The sequence below is a fragment of the Ylistrum balloti genome, unplaced genomic scaffold, assembly GCF_031769215.1.
Source record: "Ylistrum balloti isolate Yb309-2 unplaced genomic scaffold, AGI_CSIRO_Ybal_v1 Utg370136, whole genome shotgun sequence".
Taxonomy (NCBI): domain Eukaryota; kingdom Metazoa; phylum Mollusca; class Bivalvia; order Pectinida; family Pectinidae; genus Ylistrum; species Ylistrum balloti.
The window spans coordinates 414,813-426,559 of record NW_026782145.1 but is presented as its reverse complement, the minus strand read 5'-3'; the positions used below and the strand labels follow the sequence as shown (position 1 = coordinate 426,559).

The window sequence follows — 11,747 nt, the reverse complement described above, 5'->3', positions numbered from 1 at the left end:
AGTAATCCATTCTTCCATTTCCACCAAATAATTTCATTTCCCAAATCTCTCTTGTGTATAACAAGACATCTGCAATAAAAACATCAATGTTTTGCCATGCTTCGCAGCCAGGCTAGGTCAAAGTTGACGCCCCGCCCATTAAGTGATACACAGCCAATGGGCGCAGGGAAGCAGGCCAAGAAATGCCGCGGAATCTTGGGAAGATGACGTCACCCAGGCCATATTGCTTTTGTGCATTGTGAGAATAACAGACAGTGTAACAGTGAGTGCCGCGCATTGAGCAGCGAAGTGCTGCCCTAACAAAGGGAACTTATGTGAACCAAGGAGTTTATATGAAATCTTTATTTTTGTACATTCTAGTGTTCGAACCCCAAATTGTCAACGATGCCAGCTAGCCTGTACAATGAGATGAATCCAAGTGCGAGCTACGAGGAACAGCGCGCACTGCAGTTAGCCTTCGAACTCTCGATGATGGGGTTGAACGGTACCGAGGAGGAAAATGGTTCTGTCGGGAACAGTTCGTCTTCGTCATCCGGGATGGATTTGGATGCTGCGAGAAAAAGAGGTAGTGCTAACATGACGGAGTGTGTACCCGTACCCAGCTCGGAACACGTGGCCGAAATCGTCGGACGTCAGGGTAGGTAGTTTTATTTTATTTTCACGTATTATTCTCGGCTCATTTTCCATTTTAAGGCTGCTGTGTAGGACAATAGTGTCGTAATACACAGACATAGCCATGACGCGTATGGCACTCACATAGTTGATATATATAGATATCTTGTAACTTATCTTTGTGTGTGTTATGTCTGCTGTGTTGTGACTGATGAACTGCTTTGTCCTGTGTTGACTGACAAGTCGTTGTAGGTAGGTTCGACAATTAAATACTGTTTACTCTTCTTAGACAGCAGGAAATGTCCTTACTATTTGTTCTTTGTTGAACTTCAAATTCCCCTAGACATGACACCGTACTTGGCCGAAATTTTCAACCTGGCTCGTTTACCACGTGTTCGGGGTAGACACTATACGTGCACTTGAAATACCCCGCTGGATGATAAACAAAGAAACCACGTGGTCCTTCACCCATTCACAAATTCACTACCCCTCTCGATCGACGAGGTCAGTGAAACACTTGAAGTATTTCGTCTCGAGAGAAGTAAACAAACATTTGCCTTTGTATTTATCATTGCAGGTTAAACATGGAAACTAAATTAACGTGTTAGATTTTTATTAATGCGTTTTATATTTGGAAGACAGTTTTAAAACACGCTATCTTCAATATACTGGAAACCTAGAATAAGGACAAGTTTCAGACTGTGTATCACTATCTTGACCCAAGACTATAGTCCTAGATATAAATATTATTCATGAATATTTAAACACACGTTAATATTCCTATATCCGTGTCAGGTGGCCTGGTACACAACACTTATACGACAGTCAAAATGATACTTGATGTGATACAAATATAAATATGTTAGGAAAAAACACTTGGTTCTCTTTCAATACTGAATAAAAACTGAAGAAAATTACTAGGGCATAATGCAATCTTATAATTTTATCATGGATACATTCACGTGTTGCCAGTTATTCAGACAATTTCTGGATGTATGCCTAAATCTGTTGATGATGTGTAATGTGGTCCTAAAATTAAGCCAGTAAGTGGCATTATACTGCTGTCATAAAGCTGACTACACAGGTTTATTTGCTCAGTCAGACTGTAAAACATGGCAATATTCTGTTGACCCAAATACACAGGCAAAAGTAGCCTATATATTTCTTGATAGTTTGAGGCAAAACTTCCTCCTATGTTTTAACATGATACTGTTTAAAAACTTCCTTATTTCCACCATTTCAATATATTTGATAATGATGTGATAGAATTTATTTTTCCACATTTCATTGCATGATGCTATTACTGTAGTTAACATATTTATGGAAAGTCTGTTAATTATTCCTTAATGAAATGAAAATATGATATTTGTTTGGAATAGAACTGTTGACCATTGAAAAAATGTGAATACATTTATTCAAATTGAAAAACAATCCATGATTTCATTTCGTATTTACAGGATGCAAAATAAAGGCACTGAGAGCAAAGACCAACACGTACATCAAAACCCCAGTTCGAGGTGAGGAGCCAGTTTTCGTAGTCACTGGTAGAAAGGAGGATGTTAATGCCGCTAAGAGGGAAATTCTGTCTGCAGCTGAACACTTCAGCCAAATTCGTGCTTCTCGTCGTAATAGCAGTGTATCTTCAGTTTCCTCTACAACCACACCTACAAATGGCACAACTCTAACCACAGGTCCCCCAAGCCCCAATGCTCCAGGACAGGTTACCATTCAGGTGCGTGTTCCTTACAGAGTTGTGGGTCTCGTTGTTGGTCCAAAGGGAGCCACCATTAAACGAATTCAACAGCAAACACACACGTACATCGTCACTCCCAGCCGTGACAAGGAGCCTGTATTTGAGGTCACTGGACTTACCGAGAATGTTGAAAAAGCCAGACAGGAAATCGAAAGTCACATTGCTCTTCGAACAGGAGGACTTATGGATTCTCAGAATGAGGATGATTTTCGCAGCAATGGTGTCGATTCAGGCTTCCATGAGTTGAATGGAAGTGGTGAGTTTAATGGATATAACAAATCGCCAAATGGAGTGAATGGGACATGTGCTTTCAACAACATACATAATGCTCTGAACAACAGTTGTCCTCCACCTCCACAAGATACCAATATTTTCAGTTTCCCGCCGGTGAATACTTCCACAAAAATCTCAGAATTTGCTTCCAATGGATTTGGCAATGGTTTCAATGGCTTTAATATGTATGACAACGACGAAGGGATTGGTGGTTCTCCATCATTTGATCCCATCCTACCTCCTTCCTACATGTGGGGGGAGTATAATGACAATCGCAATTCAACTCTAGTCTCCTTGTTCACTTCAACATCCACCAGCATGCCACGGCGTAGCAGCAGTCTCAACAGCGGTCATCGACTCTCCCCCACCCTCACTGACTCGCCCTCGCCTCCACATAGTGGCATCGGGTCTGGGTCAGACAGGTCGTCTCCATCGCCACCTAGTGACCATGCCCTCGTGCGGAGGATCAGAAGTGACCCCCTTGCCAGTGTGACAACGACTATGTTTGGAGCCACCCCCAGCACAACGTTCACGTCTACCTCGAGTGAGGATGCATCGGTCATTTCCTGCACTAGCGCTCTGGCCGTGCCCCCTATTGCCTCAGTAGTGGACGTTTCCCTGGCCAGGAATGGCGGAATTACTTGCCCAGTTTCGGTACCCACCTTGAATGGCCGCCCCAGGAGGCAGTGCTTTATGTGCTCGGAAAGCGATATTGTGGCGGCCCTAGTGCCGTGTGGCCATAACCTGTTCTGCATGGAATGTGCGAACCTGATCGTGGAGAAACCCCAGTTGGAGCGGAGCTGTCCTGTCTGCCAACAAGCACCGACTCAGGCCATCCGCATCTTCTCCTAAACGGCAGGATGTATAATATATATAAACATAGGTGATTATCAATTCAAAATCTTATCCTACATTCAGGAATATTGCTCTATTATCATTTCAAGTTGTTCTCTATATTATTATATATATTAAATATGGAATATATAATTATAGACTTTTTCATAGAATGTTTTAAGAGAAATCTCATTGTGTATATCAAAGACATCATTTTCACCATTAATATATTATTGTTTTTATGAGATTATTATTATTATATTATTATTATTATTGTACTTGAAACAGTTTATGAGTTATATGGACATCAGTATGTATACAAACATCTTTGTTTTCATGTTGTGTACATTGTACGTCTATTATTATCAAGTCTATTCCTTAATATAGCTGTGCAACATTGTTTTTACTTTTTTTTTTAAGATTTTTTTTAATTTGACTATTATTATAACAAATAGATCTTCATAAATGATATCCATGCAAAGAAGTATTATTAATATTTGTAACATAAATTTATCAGAGTATTTTATTCTTGGAATTGAATGTGCATTTTTCCCATTATTATGTATACAGTGACTTGATGACCGTATCAAGCTGTGTTGTTTAATTACATGTTAAGACCAACGCCTAGCTGGTCTGAGCTTTATTATGTGTTGTGTCTGTGTACCGCTCAGCCACTGGGGGATTCACAATTTGTAATCAGTAGTAAGCCTATTATGGGACAAACATGGTAATACATCTTATTGATTCATAGTCACCATTATAATGAACTATTAGGAAACATTGTATAAAAGTTATCAACTCGATAACCCTTACATGTGAAAATGTTTTGATAAAATATTTCATATTAATAAATTGCAAATAAGTTTAGATTAAAATTAAATGGATTTAGATTTAATTCACGGGGATGTTGAAACCATGACTAATCAAATGATCTATTAATAGATCAGGATAATATCTTGGTAAATGCTAGTGAATGTGAATGTTAACTGTGAGGGATGGGTTGGTCTTGGGATAATATTATTTTCCAGTGGTTTGTTGAGCAAGGGGCGGGACTGGATGTTGTGACCTGTAACTAATGCCAAAGTAACACCTGAAGGGACCATCGTAATAGTAATTTATGTCCTATAATCCATGTTATATATATTGCATGTTCAACTAACTCAATACAGATAGCAGGACTATGTCTGAATCTTGATGTAAACTGACCAAGATAAGCTTGAAATATTTTTTTAACAGATCCATGAATATGTTTTAATTTTCTAAAACTACCAGTGACAAACTCCTGCTCAATGACTACATGTAAATTGGTATGGTAAAATAAATGTTTCAGGAATTTTTTTTCTTTATTTGAATAACTTGCATATGATCTAGTTCAATAGTGATCCTCTGATATTGATGTGTCAAGAGAATGTTTCTTTGTTAGAAATGGAATTTTTTGTTGCCATTATTTCCCCCCACAACTGTTTGTTGTGTTGTCAAGGTTGATAGTCCCATTTATTTCGCATTTATATAAACATGTATGCAAATAATATGCATATATTTGCATGCATTACATTGTGCTGGTGCACATAAGATTATATATATTAATAATAATTATATATTACTCACAATATTAGTGCAGTCGAATCAAATACATTTGCAAGTTATTTTTGCTACCAGTTTTGTGAAGGGATGAGAAATACATGTCTTTGTTGCAAGGAAATATAAACTTATATTATATATATGTATATTTGCACTCAAAGAAAAGATTTTTTTGCAAAACCAATCAACGTTTCTGAAGTGATTAGAACAATACACCGAGGCGGAAGTAGCTCTACCAATATATATATAGAATGTCTTCCAAACCAGGTCATCCATAGATCTGATTTGTTATTATAAACCATTCATAACTTGTCTAGATAAAATGTTGTAAGTTTACTCGGTGGAAGTTAAGTCTGTTGATTATTTAATGTCTAAATTGGTCTATAGAAATCCAGTTTGAATGAAAGTACCTTCTATAAATGTAAAAACCGAGGTCATAGATAGAAATGAAACCAAGATACAAAGATACTAGAAAATGAAAGTTGACATGGAAACCTGGGGCATAATTTTTGACAGAAATTTGGCACCTATGCAATCGTAAATTCCAACTTATATATTTGTAAAATGTACTGGGCTCATACCGTATTTGTTTTCCATTGATTCTAATTACACTCATATATGTTATTAGGTCTGGAAGAATATTCCTGTGTTTCTGGTAACATGTATGAAAAACTACCCATAATGTAAAATTTGACAAAAAGTCTTTTTAAACTGAAATATATCTTTTCCTATGTTCAATATAAAGAATTAAAAACAATGATAACAAATTTAAATTGGTTCCTTCGCCACTGTTACCAGAAACACAAGTGTAGTTAAGCTAGACCTTGTGGTTTATCATTTTCAACAATAAATTGAAGTTCATTAGCTGTAGGCAGTAGTTTTTCCTGTATAATTTCCATGATCTTATCTAGCAACAGCACAATTTCTATGCAACTTTATCTTTTTTTTCATTCAAAGAGTTCTAGTCGTATAAGAAACAAAAATTGTATGTTTTGTTTTAATTTCATGATATGTACCCGATCAAATGTGTATTGATGCATCGACTATTTAATTATCCTTTTCCCAAAGATTATTTTATTTGCATAATGTATATTTTGTCTTCACTTTTTGTAAAAAAGAAGGACAACATATAGGCATTGCTTCCAATATGTTGACATCAACATTGGATGTTAACTTTCGCATTTAGTTTTGATATATAAGCTGAAATTAAATTTGTGATGTATTGAAAATGCACTGTATATGGCCATGTGTATCAGGGAAGATGATGTCCAACATGGAAGTTGGTCACAGTGACCTGGATTGAGGGTGTATAGTGATTGAGGTCATGACATGGTATTGAAATCACCTTGACCTTTAAATTATAAATAGCCAAATATTGTACAAGTTGTCCAAAACAGTAGCTGTGAACAAGTTTTAAAGGCCAATTAAAAACAAAGATGTACCAAATGTAATGTTTAACAAAGATCTGATCAGATGATATTTAAGATCCTACCATCTTTCATTAATTTGATATAGATTTGGCAGAGTGACCTGTAGCTTGTATGCACTGGGACTGATTGATGGTGTGTCAGCGTTGTGGCATGGCCAGTTTACCGTGGAGTATATATTATGTATTTTATAAAGTTGTAGTACATTGGTACTGTCAGAAGCCAGTAATAATCATAGATACCAAAAATCTACATTTTGTTTTAAACTTTTTGAATTGGTATACCTATAATGATTGATAGAAGGGAAGTTATGACTTGGCAGTCGTTTTATCTCTAGTAATACTTGTGAAGCCTGTATATGCAAACAACTTTAATTTTGTTTGTTTTGTTTACATTAATGAGATTTGTTTTCCTTTTTTTTTAATTATGTTTTATCCCACTGTCAAAAAGCATTTTATAGTCCACAATGAAGGCTCTTTATTTTACTCTACAGTATAACGTAGTAGAAGTTCAAAACTTGATCACCCAGAAAGGGTTCGTTGTGATTGGTTAGGTTATAAGTTGGAATGACATTATGCCAATATTATGTATGCAAGTTGATGAAAAATTTTCCAGAATGGAAAAGGTGCAGATGTTGATGCTTTCAAGACAAAAGTATATATAATTTGTATAAAATTGAATCTTATCAATTTGAAATAATTTGTCGTACATTTCATAGTTTAGTATTTTCTATTTTAATATTATTTACTGACAGTTCAGTGAGTGGCTGAGAGTGAGGGAGGTAGAGGTGTGGTAGGCAGGCTTGTCCTGCAGGGAGGGAGGAGCGTTCAGGTTATAAATACAGAGATTTTTTATTTTGATGGTACTTCGAGAGAAGACCAATATACTATTATATTTGGTGAGAAATCGGAAAAGAAATTTATAAATATGTAAAAGTTTTATTTTTCTGCAATTAAAATTCTACCTATAAATACAACATTGTTTTTGTGATGACTTTGATCTGTTGTTATTTAAATCCAGAAATAATGTAATGCTTTATTTGAAGAACCAGTGAGCTTATGCCATACCGCGGTGTCTGTCGTCAGTTAACTTTTCCTAAGATTTCCCAAGATTTGCTGCTAGTCATAAATAACTGAGCAGATCTTTACTAAATTAGGCCAGAAGCACTCGTGGAGGAAGGGAAATTCCCGGATTCTGTCCTAATATGATTTTAAGCTTTCTTGTGTAAAAGGAAATAAACATTATATAAAGGATGGGTTTCGGCCCTCTAAAGCAGAGCCAAATAGGAGAATTATAGCAAATTCTTTAAAAACCTGCTCCTGCTGTAGGAATGGTTAGATTTTGACCAAATTTGGTCTAAAGCAACCTTTGAAGTGAAGGGCTTAGCAATTTTGTATCAACAGTGGATCTTGATCTGTTGGAATGGGAGGGTTGGGGTCCAATAAGAAAAATAGAAAATGCTTTAAAATCATCCATCTTTAGGAATGACTGGATTCTTTCAAAGCTTCATCTGAAGTATCCTTGGGTGAAGCAGAATCAATTTTTTATGAAAAATAGGTCTTGGAGGTGGGGGTTGGGGAAGGGAGGAGCCTAATATGGTGAAGGGAGCAAAAATCCTCCACCTGTAGAAATGATTGATTGGAATTTCATTAAATTCGATCTGAACCAATCTTGGATGAAGGAAAGTCAAGTTTTGCATAAATGGTGGGGCGATAGGGGCTGTGCCAAATAGGGGAAATAGAGCAAATTCTTTAAATACTTACTTCTCCTGTGGGAATATTTGGATTTTTATCAAATTTGGTTTGAAGCATTATTTGGTGAAGGGGTAATCAATTTTGTATAAATGGTTGGTCTTAGAGGGAGGTGTGGGGCCCAATAAGGGAAATAGAGAAATAAAATGTCTATTCATTACAAATTGCTGGATTCTTTCCCAATTTGACTTGGTGCATGCTTTGGCGAAGATCAATTTCGTGTAAACAGTGTGGCCCAGTAGGGAAAATAGAGCAAAATCTTTAAAATCCTTCGGTTTGAATGATGAGATTTGAAAATTTGAGCTGAAGCATTTTTGCTTGGGTTTATATAAACCGTGCATCTGCTCACCCTTTGGGCAAAGGGGTCGGACCTTTGAGGGTTAATAGGTACAGGACTTAAATACTTTCCATTTAGTTTAACTGATACAATGTCGGTGAATTAAAGCAGATGAATTATACTGGTCTTATGGGCAGCTTGTCTTTGGTAGCAATGTATTTTACAGGCCACCTTGGTTATTATGCTAAAGTTACTATACCATTCTATGTATGAATGTATGAGGCTGAACTGTATACTTGTAACTGAACTACATATTTGAGAGATCTCTGTTTATCTGTCTAGCAGATGCAGGTCTCTGTCCATTTGTCTATTAAAGGTCTATATCCTATGTCCACATGTCTGTAACAGATCTGCAGTTTCTGTCCATATGTTACAAATTTATGGCTATTGTCTGTTACAGACTTATCAATCCTGTCCACTTGTCTGTTACATATCAAGGACTTATGTCCATCTGTCTGTCACAGATTTATGACTTTTGCTGATCTGTCTGTTACAGATTTACAGTTTCTGTTACAGAATTATGAATCATGTCCATCTGTCTTGTTATAGTTCTATGGTGACTGACCATGTGTCTGTTCAAGATTTATGGCTTATGTCCACCTTTCTGATACATATTTATGACTTCTGTCCATCTGTCTGGTTAATAGTTTTATGACTACTGATCATCTGTCTGTTCCAGATTTATGGCTTCTGTCCATCTGTCTTACATATTTATGGCTTCTGACCATCTGTTACATATTTATGACTTCTGTCCATTTGTCATGTACAGATTTATGACTTCAGTCTGTCATGTGCAGATTTATGGCTTCTGTCCATCTGTCTTACATATTTATGGCTTCTGACCATCTGTTACATATTTATGACTTCTGTCCATTTGTCATGTACAGATTTATGACTTCAGTCTGTCATGTGCAGATTTATGGCTTCTGTCCATCTGTCTGTTACATATTAATGGCTTCTGACCATCTGTTACTGATTTATGGCTTCTGTCCATCTGTCTGGTTAATAGTTTTATGGCTTCTGTCCATCTGTCTGTTAATATTTATGGCTTCTGACCATCTGTCTGGTTAATAGTTTTATGGCTACTGATCATCTGTCTGTTACAGATGTATGACTTCTGTCCATCTGTCTGTTACATATTTATGGCTTCTGACCATCTGTCTGTTACAGATTTACTGGATATATCTAATGATCTTATCCCTCCATAACAATGTCCTTATCGTCTATTACAGTGTTCAGTGACCTCAGCTGACCGTTTGTTACCTAAGCCCTAGGTCAGTAACATATTTATCATATCAGTCTGTTTTGTGAACATGAACAGAGTTCATAGATATTTCATTTCACTGTGTTCTTTTGTCTTTTCCTATACTAAGTATATAAGTTCCACTCCACACTACAAGAGATTCATCCCACTTCACACTACGAGAGGTTCATCCCACTTCACACTATGAGAGGTTCATCCCACTCCACACTACGAGAGGTTCATCCCACTCCACACTACGAGAGGTTCGTCCCACTCCACACTGCGAGAGGTTTGTCCCACTCCACACTGCGAGAGGTTCATCCCACTTCACACTACGAGAGGTTCATCCCACACCACACTGCGAGAGGTTCATCCCACTTCACACTACGAGAGGTTCATCCCACTCCACACTGCGAGAAGTTCATCCCACTTCACACTACGAGAAGTTCATCCCATTTCACACAACGAGAAGTTCATCCCACACCACACTAGGAAAGGTTCATCCCACACCACACTAGGAAAGGTTCATCCCACTCCACACTGCGAGAGGTTCATCCCACTCCACACTGCGAGAGGTTCATCCCACTCCACACTACGAGAGGTTCATCCCACTCCACACTACGAGAAGTTCATTCCATTTCACACTACGAGAGGTTCGTCCCACACCACACTACGAGAGGTTCGTCCCACTCCACACTGCGAGAGGTTTGTCCCACTCCACACTGCGAGAGGTTCATCCCACTTCACAATACGAGAGGTTCATCCCACACCACACTGCGAGAGGTTCATCCCACTTCACACTACGAGAGGTTCATCCCACTCCACACTGCGAGAAGTTCATCCCACTTCACACTACGAGAAGTTCATCCCATTTCACACAACGAGAAGTTCATCCCACTCCACACTACGAGAGGTTCATCCCACACCACACTAGGAAAGGTTCATCCCACACCACACTAGGAAAGGTTCATCCCACTCCACACTGCGAGAGGTTCATCCCACTCCACACTACGAGAAGTTCATCCCACTCCACACTACGAGAGGTTCATCCCACTCCACGCTACGAGAGGTTAACCTCACTCCACACTACGAGAGGTTAATCCCACTCCACACTACGAGAGGTTCATCCCACTTCACACTACGAGAGGTTCATCCCACACCACACTGCGAGAGGTTCATCCCACACAACACTACGAAAGGTTCATCCCACACAACACTACGAAAGGTTCATCCCACTCCACACTGCGAGAGGTTCATCCCACTTCACAATACGAGAGGTTCATCCCACACCACACTGCGAGAGGTTCATCCCACTTCACACTACGAGAGGTTCATCCCACTCCACACTGCGAGAAGTTCATCCCACTTCACACTACGAGAAGTTCATCCCATTGCACACAACATGAAGTTCATCCAACTTCAAACTACGAGAGGTTCATCCCACACCACACTACGAGAGGTTCATCCCACTCCATGCTACGAGAGGTTCATCCCACTCCACACTACGAAAGGTTCATCACACTCAACACTACGAAAGGTTCATCACACTCAACACTACGAGAGGTTAATCCCACTCCACACTACGAGAGGTTCATCCCACTTCACACTACGAGAGGTTCATCCCACACCACACTGCGAGAGGTTCATCCCACACAACACTACGAAAGGTTCATCCCACACAACACTACGAAAGGTTCATCCCACTCAACACTACGAGAGGTTCATCCCACTTCACACTACGAGAGGTTCGTCCCACTTCACACTACGAGAGGTTCATCCCACTCCACACTGCGAGAGGTTCATCCCACTTCACACTACGAGAGGTTCGTCCCACTTCACACTACGAGAGGTTCATCCCACTCCACACTGCGAGAGGTTCATCCCACTTCACACTATGAGAGGTTCATCCCACTCCACACTACGAGAGGTTCATCCC

At 38.7% G+C, this 11,747-nt stretch overlaps 1 protein-coding gene across 1 annotated transcript; it reads left to right on the top strand.

The window, feature by feature from the left end:
• Window positions 1-278: 278 nt before the first annotated feature.
• Window positions 279-7,470, top strand: LOC132550608 (RNA-binding protein MEX3B-like). Its single transcript, XM_060214700.1, has 2 exons — window positions 279-637; window positions 2,070-7,470. The coding sequence occupies exons 1-2, from the start codon at window positions 385-387 to the stop codon at window positions 3,488-3,490; spliced, it is 1,674 nt and encodes a 557-aa protein (XP_060070683.1). The 5' UTR covers window positions 279-384; the 3' UTR covers window positions 3,491-7,470.
• Window positions 7,471-11,747: the final 4,277 nt, after the last annotated feature.

What these genes read in the sequence shown, in the direction of transcription:
- LOC132550608 (XM_060214700.1), top strand. Translation starts at nt 385, where the DNA reads ATGCCAGCTAGCCTGTACAATGAGATGAATCCAAGTGCGAGCTACGAG. An exon ending in CGAAATCGTCGGACGTCAGG is followed by an intron (nt 638 to 2,069) that starts GTAGGTAGTTTT and finishes TCGTATTTACAG; the next exon opens with GATGCAAAATAAAGGCACTG.